This window comes from Mustela putorius, unplaced genomic scaffold (genome assembly GCF_011764305.1).
Source record: "Mustela putorius furo isolate JIRA1106 unplaced genomic scaffold, ASM1176430v1.1 tig00000145_pilon_pilon_pilon, whole genome shotgun sequence".
NCBI lineage: Eukaryota > Metazoa > Chordata > Mammalia > Carnivora > Mustelidae > Mustela > Mustela putorius.
In genome coordinates, this window is record NW_025421294.1 from 33701152 (window position 1) to 33721118 (window position 19967).

At 48.0% G+C, this 19967-nt stretch overlaps 1 protein-coding gene across 1 annotated transcript; it reads left to right on the top strand.

Moving 5' to 3' along the window:
• Positions 1-1926: 1926 nt before the first annotated feature.
• LMAN2 (lectin, mannose binding 2) lies at positions 1927-19291 on the top strand. The gene is made up of 8 exons (XM_004737487.3): positions 1927-2289; positions 2459-2577; positions 11579-11696; positions 12471-12550; positions 12724-12885; positions 12992-13106; positions 16722-16841; positions 18608-19291. The coding sequence occupies exons 1-8, from the start codon at positions 2094-2096 to the stop codon at positions 18766-18768; spliced, it is 1071 nt and encodes a 356-aa protein (XP_004737544.1). The 5' UTR covers positions 1927-2093; the 3' UTR covers positions 18769-19291.
• The last annotated feature ends 676 nt before the right edge of the window (positions 19292-19967 follow it).

Genomic DNA, 19967 nt, shown 5'->3' on the forward strand with positions numbered 1-19967 from the left:
GAACTCTGTTTTCAACTTCTCTTTCTCTCCCTGGCTCCCACAGGGGATCAATTACTGATTTCTAGTCTTTGTGTGGGAGATCCAATCCCCCTTCCTTCTGTAGACTTCCCTGGATCAGGCTTGCTATCTCTCATCTGGTCACAATGACCTTCTAGTCTGTTTCCCCACCTGGGGAAGGTAACTCCCCTCTAGTTTCTTCTCCTCACCATAGCCAGAGAAACCCATGTTGGCCACACCCATGCTTAAAACCATCCCATTGCTTTCTGGAAAAAGGCCATGTTCCTTAGCTGGAAATAGAAGGCCCTTCAAGTTCTGGCCTCAGCTATACTCTCACCCACCTCTCCTCAGCCACTCTGACCTGCTTTCATCCCTATGCTCTCTGGCATCCCTCTGGGCTTTTGCATCTCCTGTTCCCTCTGCGGAGAATGCCTTTCCTACTCATTCTTCATGGCCCAATTCCAGGTTCTAGAACAAATATTCACATTTTTACTAATTATTTATTAATCACTTCCTTTGTGCCAAGTGTGGTTTTAGATGCCGGGCATAACGGGCAAAAATCCCAGCTGTCTTAGAGGTCTAGTGGAAGATATAGATATACATTTCTGGAAGGGAATGGCAGGGGACTTTTGCTGTATTATATGTCTGTACTACATAGATAAGCGTATTACTTTAATAAGCTAATCAGAAGTATGTGATCCAGAAAGATGTCTCAGCACTAATCTTGAATAAGTTCACTCATTCAAAAGGGCAGATTCTTGAAATAAAATAAAGGAGCAACCAACCAATGATTCCACCCCCGACCCTGTGAGCTGCTGCAGGGGTTATTAATTCAAATAGCTGGAGGGGCCAGGCAGGTGTTATAAATTAGTGGCCTGTGGGAAGGCTAGCTCCAAAGAGGAAGGGCTTTGTAAGGCCACATGGGCGTAGTGTGGTTGGATCTCCAGATTTTCCTGAAAAGCCGGAAATTTGGATTTCTGATGTTAAGTCTGTCGATTTAGAAACACCGATGGGCGCCTGGGTGGCTCAGTGGTTTAATGCCTCTGCCTTCGGCTTGGGTCATGATCCCAGAGTCCTGGGATGGAGCCCCTCCTCAGGTTCTCTGATCCACGGGGAGCCTGCTTTCTCCTTTCTCTCTCCCTGCCTCTCTGCCTACTTGTGATCTCTGTCTGTCAGGTAAATAAATAAAATTTTTAAAAATAAATGAAATGAAATCGATATTTAAATCATTGTATTGAAACAGCATGAACAGGTAAAACAGAGCTCTACCCCCCAGCTGTGTGCCAGCAGTTTTTGACCTCTGGTCCACAGGTGGCTTTTCTGGACCATTCATGGCCCCTTCCAGCTGCAGCGGGCGGGCACTAAAGTGATTTGGATCCGGGTGGGTAGCAACCGTCTCAGGAGTCCGGGATAGGATCCGGGTCCACTCCTCTGGCTTAAACCCTACTGGGCCACCCGAGTTGGAAATAGTAGACGCCCGCAACTGAGAATTCTACGTCTCCAAAGGCCTGGTGCTAGGAGAGAGGTGGGGCCAGAAACCTTTAAGACTGGGTAGCCAGAGCCACCCAGTGAGTACGAGGGGGCGAGGGAGCTGGAATTCAGGCTTCCTCCTTCCATTCTGAGTTCTTTCCCCCCAGGACTGGGAAATGTTACTCCAGAGATGCGATCACCGGCTGGTGGCCAAGCTCGTTCTTCCTCGGCCCAGCCCGCGCGAACCCCCCCCAAACTACAAGTTCCAGCATGCCTCGCTTCGCACACGCCCCTCGTGCTGCCCCGAGTCCTACTATCCCTCTGTTCCTCATTGGCTTACAAGCCAAACGTGCTGTTCCACGATTGGTTGCGGCTCTTGTCGCTCCTAGAAACCCATTGCTGAGGCTGGCGGACAGGTTCCTTGGAGCCGCCAAGGAGATGGAACGGCATTTGGCCAGGTTGGGGGCCTGCTCGGCAAATAAAGCCGTCTTCCTTTCGGCTGCGAGGCTTTGCTTTTTTTTAACTTCCCGGTGACATTAGGGTTGAAGGGTTTCCCGCCGGAGACATGAGGTGGGACACCCGGAAGGCGGAAGTCCTAGGGCGGAAGTGGGCCAGAGGAACGGAGAATGGCGGCGGAAGACTGGATTTGGCGCTGGGGCTGGGGCCGGCGGTGCCCGGGGAGGCCTGGGCTTCCCGGCCCCGGCCCTGGCCCCACTACACCTCTACTTCTCCTCCTGTTGCTGGGGCCCGTTGTTGCGGATATAACTGACGGCAACAGTGAACACCTCAAGCGGGAGCATTCGCTTATCAAGCCCTACCAAGGTGAGGCCTGGGGCGGGAATGAGTGCAGGGTGAGGGCGAGGCTGGATAGGGTTGGTTAAAGGGGTTTCCTTTCTCCTGAACAAAGCAGCTCTGTGGGTTTTCTGCCTCTGGCAAGGCCATTGCTGGCATGGCGTCTTACGCACCTATCTACACCCCTCTCTCCCCACAGGGGTCGGTTCCAGCTCCATGCCCCTCTGGGACTTCCAAGGCAGCACTATACTCACGAGCCAGTACGTGCGTTTGACTCCGGATGAGCGAAGCAAAGAGGGCTCTATCTGGAACCACCAGGTGAGTGACTCCCAGGACGCTAGGTGTATCCTTAAGTAAGCTACTACTCCCAGTCTCCGCAACACCCCAGATCTGAGCTTGGTTGGAAGGCTTGTGATCCCCTACCCCCCACAAGGTAGCCTCATCTTGACTCTGAAGTTACTGTGAACGACTGCTGAAGTTAACTGTGTGGGGAGCTGTGCCTGACACTTGACACCTTTCTCATCTAGTTTCTTGGAAAGCCAGGTGAATTAAGTGATGTTATCTCCGTTTTACTGACGAAGCTAAGACTCCGTTGAAAGTGCCTGACTCGAAGTCACATAGCTAGTAAGCAGTGGAGCTCATAGCTGTCTGAATTCAACTCTTAATAGTGGGATAAGTGGAACAGATGGAATCCTTATTGGGTATTTTGTGTGTGTTAGCCACTGACCTTAATTAAATAGCCTTATTGCATTTAATTCTCAAACAGGCTGTTTCAGAGTAGTTGGTTGTCACGGCTTTATGCAGAGCTAACACAGACATTGAATGGTATAATCAGTATTTAAAGTCTGATCTGTCTGATATCGAAGCCCAGCAATTCACTTGCAACACATGCCCCCCTTGCTCCCCCTGTACAATGGAGGAATCCCTTAGAAATACTTGCGGACTTAGTCCACTTCCCCAGTGCTTTACTGAGGGTCTTGTCATCACTGATAATAGAGGAGCTGGACTTGTGGGCACTTTTGATTTTTGTGACCTTCAGTCTAGAGGTTAGGGAACCTCCGGTGTCACTGGCATGTCATATGTGACCAGTGGCCAAAATAAGTTGCTATGCAGACTCCACACTGAGGAAGTCTAGGTCAGGAAAGGGGCGAAAGGGGACTAATTTGGGGCTTGGTCACCGCTTGGGCTGGAAGCTGTTCTTACCTCAGCATGCCTGATTCCACTTCTTCCCATAGGCCTAAGCTGTTGGCCATTGTCCTAGTTTTCTTCATCACCCTGTTCTTTGGTCCATTCTGAATGGCTTCCCCATTTAGTTCTAGGAGCCCACACTGTCCTTGTCCATCTGCCTGTCCCTTCTGCTCCTCCTCTCCTTTCTGCTAGGGGCATTTGGGTTACTTTCTTCAGCTTTCACTCTGATCCTCATAGCCTGGGGTCTTCTGTGAAGGTCATAAACAGACATTATGTCTACACAGTCTGGCTCCTGGTGCTTGGCATCTCCATTTATACTGGTAATTTTATACAGCCTCTCTGGCTGCCTTCTTGCCTCCGGACCTTTGCACTTGTTGTTCCCTGTGTCTGGGACACTGCCTCCTGGTTCTTGATGCCTGCCTGCTTCTTTCTCGTTTGGTATGGCTCAGCTTGAGTGCCACCCACTCAGTATTTCATTAACTACTCTGTCTCCCCCGCGTCACATCCTGTCATTATTCTGTCTTAGGGTTTTCAGATAATTTTTAAAAATTATAATGTGTTACATTGTTTATGGGAGTGAGTTCAGTATGTCATTAATTTTTATTTTTGTAAGTAAGATACAAATAGTGCTGGAACTTTTTGAAATTGGTTCAGCTACAAGTAACTTACTTATGGTTGTAGGTAACTGTTGGTTGGTATTGTCAGTGGCTTGGTGATGACACAGGGCTGAGAGAGTTCTGCACTTAACTTCATCAAATTTTCAGTCTGGAATATAATTCTCTTCCTTCCCCCATGTCTCCATTCACTTCTAGGGACTTTCCTATTTAGCCTCACAGATATTCTTGAAAGAGTTGGAGTGGTTCCTGTAATTCTTGAAAGAAATTACTTGGAATGCTTAGAACTTTCTGCCTGTTGTTTCCCAAGAACTTTCCTTTACTGGAGAGGTGCTTTCTGGATGTTTCTTTGTCTCCCTCATCTGGGAAGGGACCTGAATTAGTCAAATACTCATAAGCACCTGCTGTGGTCCCAAGAAGAGAAAACATAGCTTCTGCTGGTTTGGGGTGGAGTGGTCCAGACCAGGGAGTGGCCCCAAGGTGACTGGAACTCCCAAGAGTCTGATGACTGGAGCACAGGACAGAGGGAAGCCCAAGGGGCTGATTGCGCCCATCCTGGGGAGCCTTGTGTGGGCTAAAGAGTAGTATTTAAGCTTTTGTGGCTGATGTACTGTCTGAAAGTATATATCCTCTTACGCTTTTTAGAAGTTGATATCCAGAACTGCTTTTCTTACATTTATGTAGTTTCCAGTATATTTTATTTTATTATTTTTTTAAAATATTTTGTTTATTTGACAGCTAGAGAGAGAGCACAAGTAAGCAAAGTGGCAGGGAGAGGGGGAGAGAGAGAAGCAGGCTCTCTGCTGAGAGCCTGATGCAGGGCTCGATCCCAGGACCCTGGAATCATGACCCGAGCTGAAGGCAGCCGCTTAACCAACTGAGCCACCCGGGTGCCCCAGTTTCCAGTATATTTTAAATATTGCCATTTTATTTATTTCTTTTTAAAGATTTTATGTACCTACATATGTACTGAGGGAGAGAGCATGATCCCTGGTTGGGGGGTAGGGAGAGAATCTTCAGCAGACTCTGAGCGGAATGAACGGAGTGGGTGTGAGATCATGGAAATCATGACCTGAGCTGAGACCCAAAATCAAGAGTGGGATGCTCAATTGACTGAGCACCCAGGTGCCCCTAAATATTGCCATTTTAAAATGAAACTGTTCAGTACCCTTAATTGTATTCAGTGGAATCTAAATATTTCCATTTGATATTCACTGTATGTTTTAAATGCTGTGAATCAGCCCAAATTATACATCAGGTTTTTTCTTTATTGAATTTGTATTTTCATTTCATCCCACATAGAATTTTGTTCTGTGCAGTGTATTTAATGCTTGAAAATCTCTTACTGATTAGCGTGTCTCATTCCTTTCCAACTAAAATAAGTGTAATAATGTAAACCTTTTAACTTTGGTGGGACCTTAAAACTAAGTTTTAGTATTTGGGTACTAAAACTAAGTTTTAGTATTTAATACACATTTGGTCAAAATAAATGCATCACACAATTTTTGGATAATTATTGTAGAAGTAGAAATTTGTTGAAGTGTGTCTCTGTCTGGATGGTTGTTATTGTCAGAGTAAGATTGGCCTCAGCACCATTTCTGCTTTTTGTTTTTTAGATGTGAGTGCTGGGAATCTGTTCACTTAAATAGTAGATGAGGATGGAGGGAGTTTTGTTATAGCAGAGTTACTTGACATTTTCAACTTCCTTAGGTTTACAAACCCCAAATCATATAGTGATTCTCATCAAATGTTTCATGATATATCAGCTGACTCTTTGATTAGCTCTGCCTCCCACTTGTGAGCAAAGGCATGGAAATCACCTGTAGCCAGGTGATTCTGATTTAGTTGGCCCCAGGGAGGGCCAGGGCGTTCAGATTACTGAGCGCCCCAGCCGGCTCAGCTTTGCGGTGAGGATGGAAAAGCATGGCCATGTCACTCTCTGTGTCCAAAAGCAGCTTCTAAATCAGTTCCAGCTGGTACCTTACCTGAACCTGCTTAAAATCCTTCAGAGGCTATATAGTGTCTCTATGTTGGTGTCCCCCCCACCGATTTGCAGTCTTCAGTTTGCTGTATGCAGAGACTGGTCATGTAGGATTCAGTTTCTAGGTTTCAACTTCTGTGTGTACCCTTTCCGGAAACTCCTCTCCCTATAAACCATACCAGGGGCAGGAGAGTAGGTGTTCCTTTCCCATCTCCCTGCAGTTGCCCTTCTGCTTGGAGTCACCCCTTGGGGTCTTATTTCAATACATTGTTCTCAGATGCAGAAAACTCCTGGGCACCAAAGAGACCATTTGAAATCTGGTTTCTGGGCTGACTTTTGTAGAGGTGAGATATGTTTAACTTTTTTTTTCAAACATAAAAGCTTTTCTAGTTTCTAAAAAATTAAGTCATCATTAATATCTAGTTTGAGTTTATTGAGATTTGGTCATTTGAGTTTATTGAGATTGGTCAAAGAACACAATCTATTATTTCCGTCCTTGGAAGTCTGTTGAGTCTTGCAAAGGGTCAGGTTTTTGGAAAATTTTCTGTGTGTGTTTGCAAAGAATGTAGATTCTCAGCTATTTGAGTACATTGTGCCTTTTAGGTCCTTGTTCACGTTTGCTGATTGGGTTCAAGTATTTGTATTCTTCCTGACATTTTTGCTTGTTTTTATCAATTACTGAGAGAGGTGTGTAAATTGCTTTGTGGATTTGTTTTTATTTTTGTAATTCTGTCAGTTTCTGCTTGATAGATTTTGAGGCCAGAATTTTCCTGGTAAATGAAATTTTTTGTTCATTAAGAAATCCTTTTGTCGGGGCATTTGGGTGGCTCAGTGGGTTAAGCTTCTGCTTTCAGCTCAGGTCATGATGTCAGGGTCCTGGGATCAAGCCCCACATCGGGCTCTCTGCTCGGCGGGGAGCCTGCTTCCTCCACTCTTTGTGCCTGCCTCTCCACCTACTTGTGATCTTTCTCTCTGTCAAATAAATGAATAAAATCTTAAAAAAAAAAAAAAAAAGAAAGCAATCCTTTTTTCATTAAAAAGTCCCCTTGTAAACTTTGTTATTGGTATAGCTGTACAAGCTTGCTTTCGGTTAGCATTTGCATGCTGTATCTTTTTCTGTCCTTTTCCATTTCCATTTCTTTGTTTTAGAGTTGTGTCTTGTAAAAGGCATGTAATTAGGCATTTGGGGGATTATTGGTTTATTTTTATTGTAAAATACACATAACAAAATTTGTCATTTTTACCTTTTTTTTTTTAACTTTTAAATCCTTTAATTTTTGAAAACCTTGTCTTTAGTAGGATTCTCATTGGCATTTAAATAGGGTTGAAAAATGTAATGGCTCTCTGCAAAAATTATTTGGTTATTGTATTTATGTATCTGCACACATGGAAAAGAAAATTCCACAAATATTTTTTATTATGGTAAATGTACATAACATAAAATTTACCACCTTAACCCTCTCCCTCTGCCTACCACTCCCCCTGCTTGTGTTTCTCTCTCTCTCCCTCTCTGTATGTCAAATAAAATCCTTAAAAATTATTTATTTGAGAGAGAGAGAGAGCACAAGCAGGGGGAAAAGGGAGAAACAGACTCCCCACCAAGCAGGGAATCCAACGTGGGGCTCGATCCCAGGACCCTGAGACCATAACCTGACCTGAAGGCAGAGGCTTAACCCACTGAGCCACCCTGTAGGATTGTGTTCCCTGCTTTTTTAAAAAAAATCATTTAAATTTTATTTTTTTTCAGTTTATTCATTTATTTAAGTAATCTCTACACCCAGTGTGGGTCTTGAAATAATGATCTGGAGATCAAGTATAGCAGGCTCCTGCTATGGAGCCAGCCAGATGCCCTGCCAACACTTGTTATTTTCTGGTGTTTTGTTTTTGTTTTTTTTTTGTTTTGTTTTTTGTTTTTTGATGATAGCCATCCATCCTAATGGGTGTGAGGCAATATCTTGTGGTTTTGGTCTGCATTTCTCTAATAACTAGTGACACTGAGCATTTTTCATGTGTATAATGGCCATTTGTTTGTTTTCTTCCTTGGAGAAATGTGTAGTCAAGTCCTTTGCTTATTTTGAAAAAAAAATTGTTTTTTTTTTGTTTTGTTTTGTTTTGTTTTTTATTATTATTATTATTTTTTTTAAGATTTTATTTATTTATTTGTAAGAGAGAGAGAGTGAGAGCGAGCACAGGCAGACAGAGTGGAAGGCAGAGTCAGAGGGAGAAGCAGGCTCCCTGCGGAGCAAGGAGCCCGATGTGGGACTCGATCCCAGGACGCTGGGATCATGACCTGAGCCGAAGGCAGCTGCTTAACCAACTGAGCCACCCAGGCGTCCCTTGTTTTTTTTTTAATTGTTGAACTTTGAGAGCTCTCTGTATATTCTGGAGACACTGCTCCTTTTTTACAGACATGATTTCGAAATACTTTCTCCCATTTTGTGGTTTGTCTTTTTACTCTCTCAATGTTTTTGATGTGCAAGAACTTAATTTTGATGAAATTCACTTTATTTTTTTGTTTTTGGTGTCTTATTCAAGAAATTTGTTAAATCCAATGTTGTGACCCTGTGTTTTCTTCTAAGAGATTTATAGTTTTAGCTCTTAAGTTTGTTTTTGATCCTTTATTTATTATTTAAAATTAAACTTATTTTGAGAATTCACATAGAGGCTTTTTGTTTTAAAGCTTTTATTTATTGGAGAGAAAGGGAGAGCACATGAGCAGGGGGTAGTGGGAGAGGGAGAAGCAGACTCCCCTCTGAGCAGGGATTGTGATGTGGGACTCCATTCCAGGATCCTGGGATCATCACCTGAGCCAAAGGCAGACGCTTAACCGCCTGAGCCACCAAGGTGCCCCAATTCACATACAGTTGTAAAAAAATCCCAGTATCAGACTAATTGTTCCTTTGAAGATAATCTTGTGTGCCCCCCTCTTGCTTTTTAAGACTTCTTTTTCTCCCTCCCTCCCACCCTCTCTCCCTTTTTGATGTTCCTAGGTATGGTTTTATTTTTATTTGTCTCCTTTGGTTTGTAAGATTTTAGATTTGTGGTGTAATGTCTTTGAATCAGTTTTAGTACGTGGACATCTCTTTAAATACTCCTTTGAGGCACCTGGGTGGCTCAGTGATTTAAGCCTCTGCCTTCAGCTCGGGTCCTGGGATTGAGCCCTGCATCAGGCTCTCTGCTCAGCAGGAAGCCTGCTTCCCCCCACCCCCCGCCTGCCTCTCTGCCTACTTGTGATTTCTGTCAAATAAATAAATAAAATCTTAAAAAAAAAAAAATTCCTTGACCTGTTGTCTCACTTTTATCTTGAAACTCCAGTTATACATATCATTCTTTCTCTGTCTCTTATTGACAATTTTGTATCTACCACTCGTTCTCTGTGCTCCCTCCTGGATATTTTTATCTACCTGACTGGCCTTGAGATCACTGGTTCTCTCTGTTTAATCTGTTGTTGAACCTGTCTGTTACATTATTATTTTCAGTTATTCTTTTAGTTCTGGAATTTTTTTGTGAGGCGATTTTTTAAAAATTTATTTCCCAAAGTTCTCAATTTTGTCTTTTATCTCCTTGAAGTAGTGAGCTAGTTATTTGAAAGTCCAGTATATGGAGTTCCCATTAGCCTGTCTCTCCCTCCCTCCCTTTTGGTTTTGGTTGATGACTTGTCTTTTGTGTTTCTGATTATTTATTGTATGCTGGATATTATATTTTGTAAGATTGTTTGTTGAACAATTTCAGGTGTGGGTGAGTCACTTTAGTCTACTTTCAGGGATGAGAGGGCTCAAGCTGGGCTCCTGCCCCTGGCAGGGTTTTCCTTGCTCTCATTTTTGGGTTGTTTTCTTTGTGGTCTCAGCCCAAGGCAAGGGTGGTTCACCAGGCCTTTCACTCCCTCAGTAGGACTTGGCATCAGTCTTTGTCCATCTTTTCCTGAGAGTTGGTCTCCTCGGCTCTCAGCTGTCCCCTCTAGAATCTGCAGATTTCCACAGAGCCAGTGAACTCCCAAGAACTGGGAAGGCCGAGATTTCACACTGCTTGCCAGCTGTTGGTTAGGTGTCTGGCATCTGTGTTCCTGGGCTGAAACTGGGATTCTTCATCTTGGTTTTTGGTTCCCAGAATCAGAACAGTAAGTCTGATGAATCAGTGAATGCCCCAGCCAGATCATCTAAGAGGGGATATAAAGTTTTCTGTTTTTGAGTTTTAAAAATTATATTAATGATAAAAAATTCAAATACAGAAAGTAAACATGTCTTGTAGTTCTCCTCTCAAAGTCACGTATCATTAATGTTGGCCCATGTTCCTTTCATTTTTATTTTCTCTCTGTATACAAATTTGAACTTTGTCAACTTACTTTTCTCCTCTTAATATCTTTAGTATCTTCAAGTATAAAGGCGTACGGATGTGCTGTGGTCTGTTAAAAAGCTGCAACAACCAGACTGCCCCCAAGAAAATGGGAGCATCTACAGTCCCATTGGTTGTTTGAGAGCATGTGTTTCTTTTCGTCCTCCTCTACACCGGTATTACTGATCTCTTTAATAGTTGCCAATCTGATAAGTCAACAACATCTTGTTTTAGTTTGCTTTTCTAATGGGCCTTTGTTTAAACACTTGCTCGCGTCCCCATCTGTAGACTTCCCCCATGTGGATTCTTGTCAAAGTATGTGTGTCAACACCTTAGTTTTCACCAGCAACTTCCTGGTGGGTGAGGCTAGGCTGTTCCCCTTATTGTGGACAGTGCCCAGCTCTGAAGCTGGTGTTCCTGAATACCAGGGAATATCTGTCTTTTCTCACATCACAACAGCCCAGAGACCCCAGAGCATGGACTTTCCAGCCCACCAGCCCTGGCACTGTCCTCACACTGAAGCTGGACTGGGTCTGCAAGAGGCAGGAAGGGTGCTGGCCAAGAGGTTGGGGTTTGGAGTCATCCATACCTGGATTTGAGTGTCTCAGTTTGGAAACATGGTTAGAAAGGAAGACAGTAAGGTGGGAGACCAGAAAAGAGTTGCTGCACTTTGTGTTAAAGGCCTGAAGGTCATGGGAGGTATAGAAGACACAGCAACAGTTTGAGTCTGACAGATCTGGGTGATCGTAACCTGCTGTGGACAAGTTATTTTGTCTTTGAATGGGTTTTCTGTTTTGTAAAACATGTGGCTCAAATAGGGGTAGTAATCCTTCTACAAGATTTTGGGGCAGGAGTAGTGGGGATGGAGAGGAAATGGCTGGTTTGGCTGGTGTTGAAGAAAGAGAATCATAGAGTGAGAACCTGTGGCCAGGCTGAAGAGAAGACTAGGGCCAGGATGGACAGCCCTGGGACACTGGGTGGCCCCTTCCTCCCCACCTGGGAGGCCCAGCAGCCCCCTCCCTTCCTGTGGAGAATGTCGGGGGGGGGGGTCGGGTGTCTGTTGGTCAATGTCACTGGTGACTCTGCTGCCTGGCCCTGTTCCAAGGAGTGACAGTCTCAGTGAAGGAGACGGGCTTGGCTGGGTCACCTCTAGCTGGCAGGATAGCCGGCGAGTTCTGAGCGGCTCTCTCTGCTTTCCCTGCAGCCCTGCTTCCTCAAGGACTGGGAGATGCATGTCCACTTTAAAGTCCATGGTGCTGGGAAGAAGAATCTCCATGGAGATGGCATTGCCTTGTGGTACACCCGGGACCGCCTTGTGCCAGGTAGGGACGCACTTATCTAGGTGAGGGCATTCTGTACCCTCCGGTTAGGGTCCTACTGCTCCTCTTTGAGTCTGCTCTGGGAAGTGTCCCTTTAAGAAGAGGGCTAGCTGGATCCTAGCAGCTACACCCCATTGTGGCCTGGTGTTGTACACCAGCTAAGAAAGGATTTTACCATTCGACTTTTTTTTTTCCAATTTATTTATTTACTTTAGAGTGTGCGCTAGAGCATGTGAATGAGCATGTGTGAAACGGGGAGGGGCAGAGGGAGAGCGAGAGGGAGCCGAGCTGAGCACAGAATCTGATGCAAGGCTCAATCCCAGGACCCTGAGATCATGACCTGGGCCGACTCCAAGAGTTGGATCCTTAACTGACTGAGCCACCCAGGCATCCCATCATTCTACCATTTTTAAAATAGCAAAAACAAGACTATGTGGCTGAGACCATATATGTCTTAAAAGTCTAAAATGTTTTCTCTCTGGCCCTTGACATAAAGTTGCTGACCCCTGGGTTAGAAGATGGGTCCTTGCCCTCTTGTCACCTTACAGAGGTGACAAGGCCAGGTGCTGTTCCCTCAACAGTTTTGGTTTCAGATTTTGAGTCTTCTCTGCTGCACCCCTGACACCTCACCTCCCTTAGAGATCCTTCCCTTCCCTGGGTGAATGACCTCAGATTAACCTTTCTTTCCCACACCTGCACTGGTATTACTTTGTCCTTCAGGTACCAGGGGACAACTCCAATATCTCCCATTATGAGAGCATCTCCTTCTAATTCCAGGGCCTGTGTTTGGGAGCAAAGACAACTTCCATGGCTTAGCCATCTTCTTGGACACATATCCCAACGATGAGACCACAGAGGTATGCCTCTGCCTTCTGCCTCTGACAGGACAGGAAGGGCCGGGCAGTTGGCTGGAGGGTTGGGGACCAGGACATCTCCCTGGTCTTGGCACAGTGGGACCTCCAGGGATTGGGGCCCCCACTTCCTCCCACAGGTTGGGCTGGCCATGGAGTAACTGGTGTCTTGGTCTCAGCGTGTGTTCCCGTACATCTCGGTGATGGTGAACAATGGCTCCCTGTCCTACGACCATAGCAAAGATGGCCGCTGGACCGAGCTGGCGGGCTGCACGGCCGACTTCCGGAACCGCGATCATGATACCTTCCTCGCTGTGCGCTACTCCCGGGGCCGTCTGACGGTGAGCAGGCAGGCCAGGGCCAGCTCTGTCTGTAGGGGCTCAGGGAGGTGGCTGGGCTTGAGCACACTCAAGTTGGGTGTGTACTTAACTTGCTGGCTGGCTGCAGGTGATGACTGACCTAGAGGACAAGAATGAGTGGAAAAACTGCATCGATATCACGGGAGTGCGCCTGCCCACAGGCTACTACTTCGGAGCCTCGGCTGGCACGGGAGACCTATCTGGTGAGTGTGTGGGCTGAGCAAGGCATTAAGCTTCAGTCTTGCCTTTCGCTGGTCTGTCAGAGGTTTGCGATGCAGTTGATCACTTTCCTTCTTGAACTCCCTTCATTTGGGTCTGCATGTATCTGCATTTCTTCCTTCACTTTCCAGCATCTGGGAATGTTGGCACACCTGAGGCTTACTGCATGAGCACTCCCTCAGCTATCTTCCATGCTCTTGAGCAGCTAGAGGGCTTTGAATCCAGATGCTGCAGAGTCCCATCTTTCCATCACCAGCTCAGACCTTTCCAGACCTATGTAACCACCTGCCTGCCCAACATCTCTACGTGGATTCCCAACAGGCATTTTAGCCTTCACATGCCCACAGCTGAAGCCCACATCTTGCCACTGAGGCATAAATGACCCCTCTGTTACTCTAGTTGTTCAGCCCAAAAAACCTTGGTGTCATTCCAGTCTCATTTTTTTTCCCCTCTTACATGCCACTTCTCATTCTTTGGCGAGTCCTGCTGGCCTTGTCTTCTCAGTGCAGCGGACCACTTCTCTCCCCTCTGTTACTACTTGGCAGGTCCGGGCCATTGTCTTCACTCACTTGGGTGACTGCATGAGCCACCCATGTGGTCCTCTTCTTCCACACTAGCCCCCGACAGTCTCTCCCAGCTCAGCAGCCAGAACGATTCCATAAAAGCTCGAGTGAGATCTCACCACTGCTCGTGTCTCCTGCAGAGTCAAGGCCACTGACTGTCCTAGTAGTGGTCTGCTGGGCCTTGTGTGCCAGTGCCTCTCCCACCCCCCATCACCTGTGACTCATGGCTCCCTGCTCCCTGACATCACCCACGGCTTTTCCTCAGACATGCCAGCGCCCTACGCCAGGCCTTTGTTCCTGTGCCTTACCCTCCTCTCTTTCAGGTCCTACTCAGATGTCACTTCCTGAGTGGGACCTTCCCTGATTCCCGTTATTTATTTTTTTACTTTTAAAGATTTTATTTATTTATTTGACATAGAGATCACAAGTAGGCAGGCAGACAGGCAGAGAGTGGCGGGCGGCGGGGGACTGGCGGGAAGCAGGCTCTCTGCTGAACAGGGAGCCCGATGCGGGACTCGATCCCAGGACCCTGAGATCATGACCTGAACCGAAGGTAGAGGCTTAACCCACTGAGCCAGCCAGGCACCCTTTATTTACATTTTTAAAGTAAGCTTTACACCCAGTGTGGGGTCTGACCTCACAACCCCAAGATCCAGAGTCTACATGCTCTACCAGCTGAGCCAGCCACGCACCCCTGCTTCCCTTATTTAAAATGGCACATGAATACAGTCTTCTCTGCACTCCTTACTGCCTTTCTTGGATTTATTTTTCTTCATAGTATTTAACTATCTTGGAATCTACCATATAATTTGGATTTGATGTGTCCCTTTCACCAAACTGTATGTTTCATAAAGTCAAGGCTCTTGTTTGGCCTACAGTGTGCTCTGTAAGCACTGGGCTGCTGTCAGCCTGTGCAGGCTTTGCTGGGCCACTGGGTCTGGGTGACACTTGATAGTGACCTTTGGCTATGGTACTCAGAAGGCATTAGGGCCCTCAGAGGGCACCAGGCCCAGGCCCAGTTGCTCCTGACCAAAAGTGGGAAGCAGTGTACAGAATCAGACAAAGGGCTTATTCATCCTCAGGATAGACCTTTCCAGGGCCTGTAATCCAGCCACTATCTGGGAACCTCCCCTTCACAGAAATGCCTGGGTCCACTTGGTCCCCAGAGAGTCATTGCTTTGGGGTATTAAAAGTGTTTGGTATGGATATTTTAATTATATACCCCAGAGTGGGGAGAATTGTCTAGTAAGTCCCTTTGCCCCTGTTTCCCAGCTTCAGGGAATCATTAGTTGCTGGTGGACAACGTGGCAGTCAGTTATCAGCTGGCTGTCAGTCTGGTTTCATCTAGGATTCCACCACAGTCTTCCCCCTCAGTCTTCCCCCTCTGGAATTTCACCTGATCGTATTTCAGCCTATGTCAGGAGAAGGTTCTGGGAGCAAAGCCAGATCTGTGGCAGTGGATGCTCTCTGAGGCCGTTTGGCAAGGCCCTAGTGGAGACTGCTAGAGATAGCTGTCTACACAGTAGTGCCTGGCCATTCATCGGAGGTGTGTGAGTGCGAGCCTCTGCAGCAGGCCGCTCACGAGTGTCACATGATGGCATGGCCACTTTTCCCTTTTTTTTTTTTTAAGATTTTATTTATTTATTTGAGAATGAGAGAGAGCGAGTATGAGAGAAGTCAGCAGGAGAAGCAGACTCCTTGCTGAGCAGGGAGCCCGATGTGGGACTTGATTCTGGGGCTTCAGGATCATGACCTGAGCTAAAGGCAGTTGCTTACCAAGTGAGCCACCCAGGTGCCCCGCTTTTCTCTTTATACACCTGATACCGTGGGGAGTTTGAGAGTGAAGGGATCTCCCCACGTTCACAGACCTAGGAAGGGCAGAACTCAGATGGGAATTGCTGTCAGACCTGAGAGTCAGGACTTGTCCCTGGGCCCCTGGGGCTATGCACACTGGACTGGAAGGTACCACGGGGCTCTGCCTGACCCAGCTGCCAGCTCCCTGTTCCTTAGTCTCTCCCTTTTCCAGTCTCCAGAGTTCTTGGCATGAGGCTTTGCCTCACGTTCAGCTCATTAGCCGCATTGATACTAGATTTAAGGGACCAGCACCCTTGTCTCGGGTTGGAACCTCCCCATCTCAGAATGGGGTGATCCCTTAGTGTCAAGCAGAGGTTCTCTCTCTCTCTCTCTTTTTTTAAAGATTTTATTTATTTGACAGACAGAGATCATAGGTAGGCGGAAAGGCAGGCAGAGAGAGAGGAAGGGAAGCAGGCTCCCCGCTGAGCAGAGAGCCCGATCTGGGACTTGATCCCAGGACCCTGAGATCATAACCTGAGCCGAAGGCAGAGGCTTAACCTACTGAGCCACCCAGGCACCCCAGAGGTTCTCTTCTGCCCACACTGTTAGACCTGACCTTTTCTCACGTCTCCTCGGGGACAGTCACTGCCCAGGAATTGGGGCCTAGCCCTCAGGTAGCTGAGTGGTTTGTCTGCATCTTGTTCTTGGGTCTCTGACAGGAGTGCCTGGCAGCTGCTCGCTGTCCCTCGGGACGATCAGGCTTCTCAAACAGCCATAGAATAACATGCAGGTTTTCTTCTGGTACATACTATCTGCTGGGCACCCTTGTCTCTAAGAAGAATTTCTTGTGCTTTGTATGTACTATCTCATTTTCTTACCATGATAACCAGGCAAGGTGGAGAGTATCATCCAGATTTACAAACAAGGAACCTGACTCAGGATTTAGACCCAGCTGATTCTCAGTGTAAAACCCATGCTTTTTTGTGTGTGTCTGTTCTGCCTCCTCCCAGATTTCTTAATGTTTTAGAGGTATTACAGCCTCTGGAACACTGCCTGCTGGGGATGGCTGGAGGTCGCTGGAAAGAAAACAGGCACCTCAGGAGGCAGGAGCAGGGTTTGCCCCAGGGGACCTAGCCACTTTCCCTGATTGGAGAAGCAGCCCGGAGCTGGGGAGGGGCATGGGCCATGTGCCCTAAGGCAGGCTCTGTACCCCTTATAATAAGCTAACTCTGGGTCTTGCAGACAATCATGACATCATCTCCATGAAGCTGTTCCAGCTGATGGTAGAACACACTCCTGATGAAGAGAACATCGACTGGACCAAGATTGAGCCCAGCGTTAATTTCCTCAAGTCACCCAAAGGTAGATGCTTGAGGCTCACCCCAGCTTGGGCAGCCTTATGCAGGGTGGGGGTGGGGCCGGCTGGGCTGAGTGCCTGTGGTCTATTTCCTCTCACCTGGTTGGGTTGTGGCCTGGGGTCTTAGAGTAGCAATCAGTGCTAATGAACAGATGTGAGAACACCTGGCCTCTGCTTCTGCCAGTGCTTGGTGCTGGGTTGATGGGCATTAAAGACAGAGGGGCCAGATTGTTGGTGTTGGTGGTGTGCAGGGCATTCTGATACAATATGTGTGTGGCCTCAGTGAATGGCCTGGGCGGGAGATCCTGCCCCGAACTGGGGGAACTGATCCTCCAGCTTTCCTCAGCTAGAAACAAGTAAAGCCAAAATTTGACCTTAAGTTTTTGCCAAGCCACAAAGGTCCAGACTCTTCCCCTGGCACTAATTAGCCACCAGCTTGTCTTCACAGAGCAAGGGTTCTGGTTGAAGAGAAACTCCTGTGTGTGTGTGGACATACACCCCAAGAACCTTGAGGTTGTGCCTGTGGGTTGGGGTTGGGACCCCGAGGAGCCTCTCAGGCTAGCCCAAGGTCTTCATGTAGAGTGGGAGCCAGAGTGGAACCCAGCATTTTACGTGACGTCACTGTTTTAAGATTCAAATTACTTTTAAACATCTCGGGCTAAACAGACCCTGCCATACGCCACTGTTTTTGCAACCTTTGATTGAAGAGTTTTTGGCTGCTGAGGGCTTTTGGAGACCTGATCTGCTCTGACCTACCCAGCAGCCCTAGGAGGTTGGCCACGTAGGGATTAACTAGTTTGCAGACTTGTTGCTCTTTTCATTCCTTTAGCAGATGGTTCCAGAAATTCCACTCGGTGCCTAGCTGTGGGCTGTCCTGGGGCTTAGTCTAGTGACTGAGGCAAGAGGAGGAGAGAGGCTGGTGTTAAGACCGTGTCAGCAGGCCCTGCCCTGTTCAGGTTGTGTGGGAGGGGAGGATGTAAGTTGGCTTCTGGCTAGCATTCAGGCCTGGCTGGGAGGAGGCCCCAAGTAACCCCCACAGTAAGGAGTGGAGGGTTGTGGCTGCGGAGGGAGGCCAAGTGGCAGGAACAGGGCCCAGGCTGCAAAGGGCAGAAGGGCCTGAGTCCAGACCCGAGTCCCTTCCCCAGAGACTGATGAACTTGACAGATTGTTCCTGCCGTCAGCCTCCAATAAAAGGGAGATCAAGAGTTCCCCGTCCCAGTGTGGTTGGAATTCCAGGAGGTACCTAATGTGGCAGGGCCTCATTCCCGGCAGCAGTGTCGATGGTGTTAGCGGGCAGAGAAGTAGTGTGGCTGGAGCAGAAGGACGGGGCGGGGGGCTTGGGAGACCCCCAAGGAGCCGTGGAAAGCATCCAGGTGTGAGTCAGGGCAGCCTTTGGCCAGAGCTATGTTGTTCCAGAGGGGTGCCTTGGGCCACTGCACGGGGCTGGGGTGGGGTTTTGTGAACACAGATCTTGGGCCTACCCTGTGCAGACTCAGGCTCTCCTGGGGAGGTCAGGAACCCCAGCTTTCACTAGCTTCTTGCAGCAGAAGGCTCCTGGGGCCTTGATCCTTGGGAAGCTAGGTCCTAGTGGGATTCTGCCTCTATCCATCCCCCTGTCCCACACTGGTAGGGCTGTGAGCAGGCCACAGCTTCCCCTGTGGGGCTGGCTGTGGCCTGTCCCTCGGCTCCGTCCCTTCTGACTCCCCCATCTCCTGGGAGCCTGCCTGCCGCCTCCACTTTGCCACTGCAGCTCCTCTCTCTTCTCCCCCAGATAATGTGGATGACCCGACCGGCAACTTCCGCAGCGGACCGCTGACGGGGTGGCGGGTGTTCCTGCTGCTGCTCTGTGCGCTCCTTGGGATCATCGTGTGCGCCGTGGTTGGGGCCGTAGTGTTTCAGAAGCGGCAGGAGCGGAACAAGCGTTTCTACTGAGTGGCCGGTGCTCTGCTCCGGGGAAGGGCCTAGTTTTGGGCCCCAGCACTAATGTGAACTTTTTTTTTTTACTGGGATTGTAAAAGAAAAATAAGACAACCTTATTTCTTAACTGTTTCAAAGAAATGATTAAAAGTATTTTCGTACATTTTGCTTCTTGCCCAGCAAGGACAGGCTGCAGGGCTAGGGAATAGGGTTTGGTACCCCCACAGCTGGGGACAGAGGTCCTCACCCCTCGCCAGTATCTCAGGAGCAGGAAGGAAGCTGGGGCTGGGGCTGGGCCCTGGCAGGCTCTTGAACACTGGAGGGCCCCTCAACCACATTAGGGTGGGAGCCTGAAGACGTGAGCAGTGATTTTGTTCTCTGCAGGGTGTGTCGGTGGAAGAGGAGACTGACTGGGGAACCTGGGCCTTCCCAGTTGCCCTCTGAGCTGCTTCCCAAGGCAGACCCTTGAGTGAGGCTGGAGGAGCAATCTGGTAGGGCTCAGAGGGTGACCATTTGCTAAATAAAGTGAAACAACCAACTTCAGCTGTGTAACTGTCCTAAGGGGCATGCTTCTCTTTTTCTTCAAGTAACTTCCAAGTGGCCAGTGCTTTATGGCTCTCACCCTCCACCCCTCGGCCCTGCCACACAGCCCCAGGAGGCCAGTGCCATGCTCCCATTCCCAGTTGGGGAAGCACAGCTCCAGGAGGTCAGGCGAAACTTGCCAAGTGTCATAGCAAGTGAGTGGATGCAGCCCTATGCTGTCTCCCATGCGCCCTGAGCCTCTGGGTGAAAGGCTCCGGCCAGGGTAGAATGTGGGGTACCACATGGAGGCTGTGACCTAAGCGCAAGTGAACTCGAGGGAACTCTGGCTAAGGGAGCTTCAGGAAGATCTGGAAGGGATTCATGGGCTCAGGAGGACAGGCTAGGGTCATTATTCCCTTTGGGGTGTTCCGAGGGAGAAAGATGGCAGAGGGAGTAGAAGAAAGCCAGAAGCTGGAGGGAAAGCACCCTTATCTGGCAGCTCTCATGGATCGGTCTGTCCTGGCCATGGCCTGCCTCTGCTCTCCAGACTGCTCTTGGATGCTGCTGACTCTGCCACAGAACAGTGTGTTCTCATCCATTCTAGAACCATCTTCAGCATCTCCCTACGTCACATTCGAGTCTCCATCTTAAAAGCGAGAGCAACCCTGTCTTCCAGTTGGAACCAGGCTTTT

Bases quoted from the DNA above. Each gene is read 5' to 3' on its own strand.
- LMAN2 (XM_004737487.3), top strand. From the start codon at position 2,094: ATGGCGGCGGAAGACTGGATTTGGCGCTGGGGCTGGGGCCGGCGGTGC. The intron at 2,290-2,458 runs GTGAGGCCTGGG...CTCTCCCCACAG, and splicing joins GCTTATCAAGCCCTACCAAG to GGGTCGGTTCCAGCTCCATG. The intron at 2,578-11,578 runs GTGAGTGACTCC...CTTTCCCTGCAG, and splicing joins GCTCTATCTGGAACCACCAG to CCCTGCTTCCTCAAGGACTG.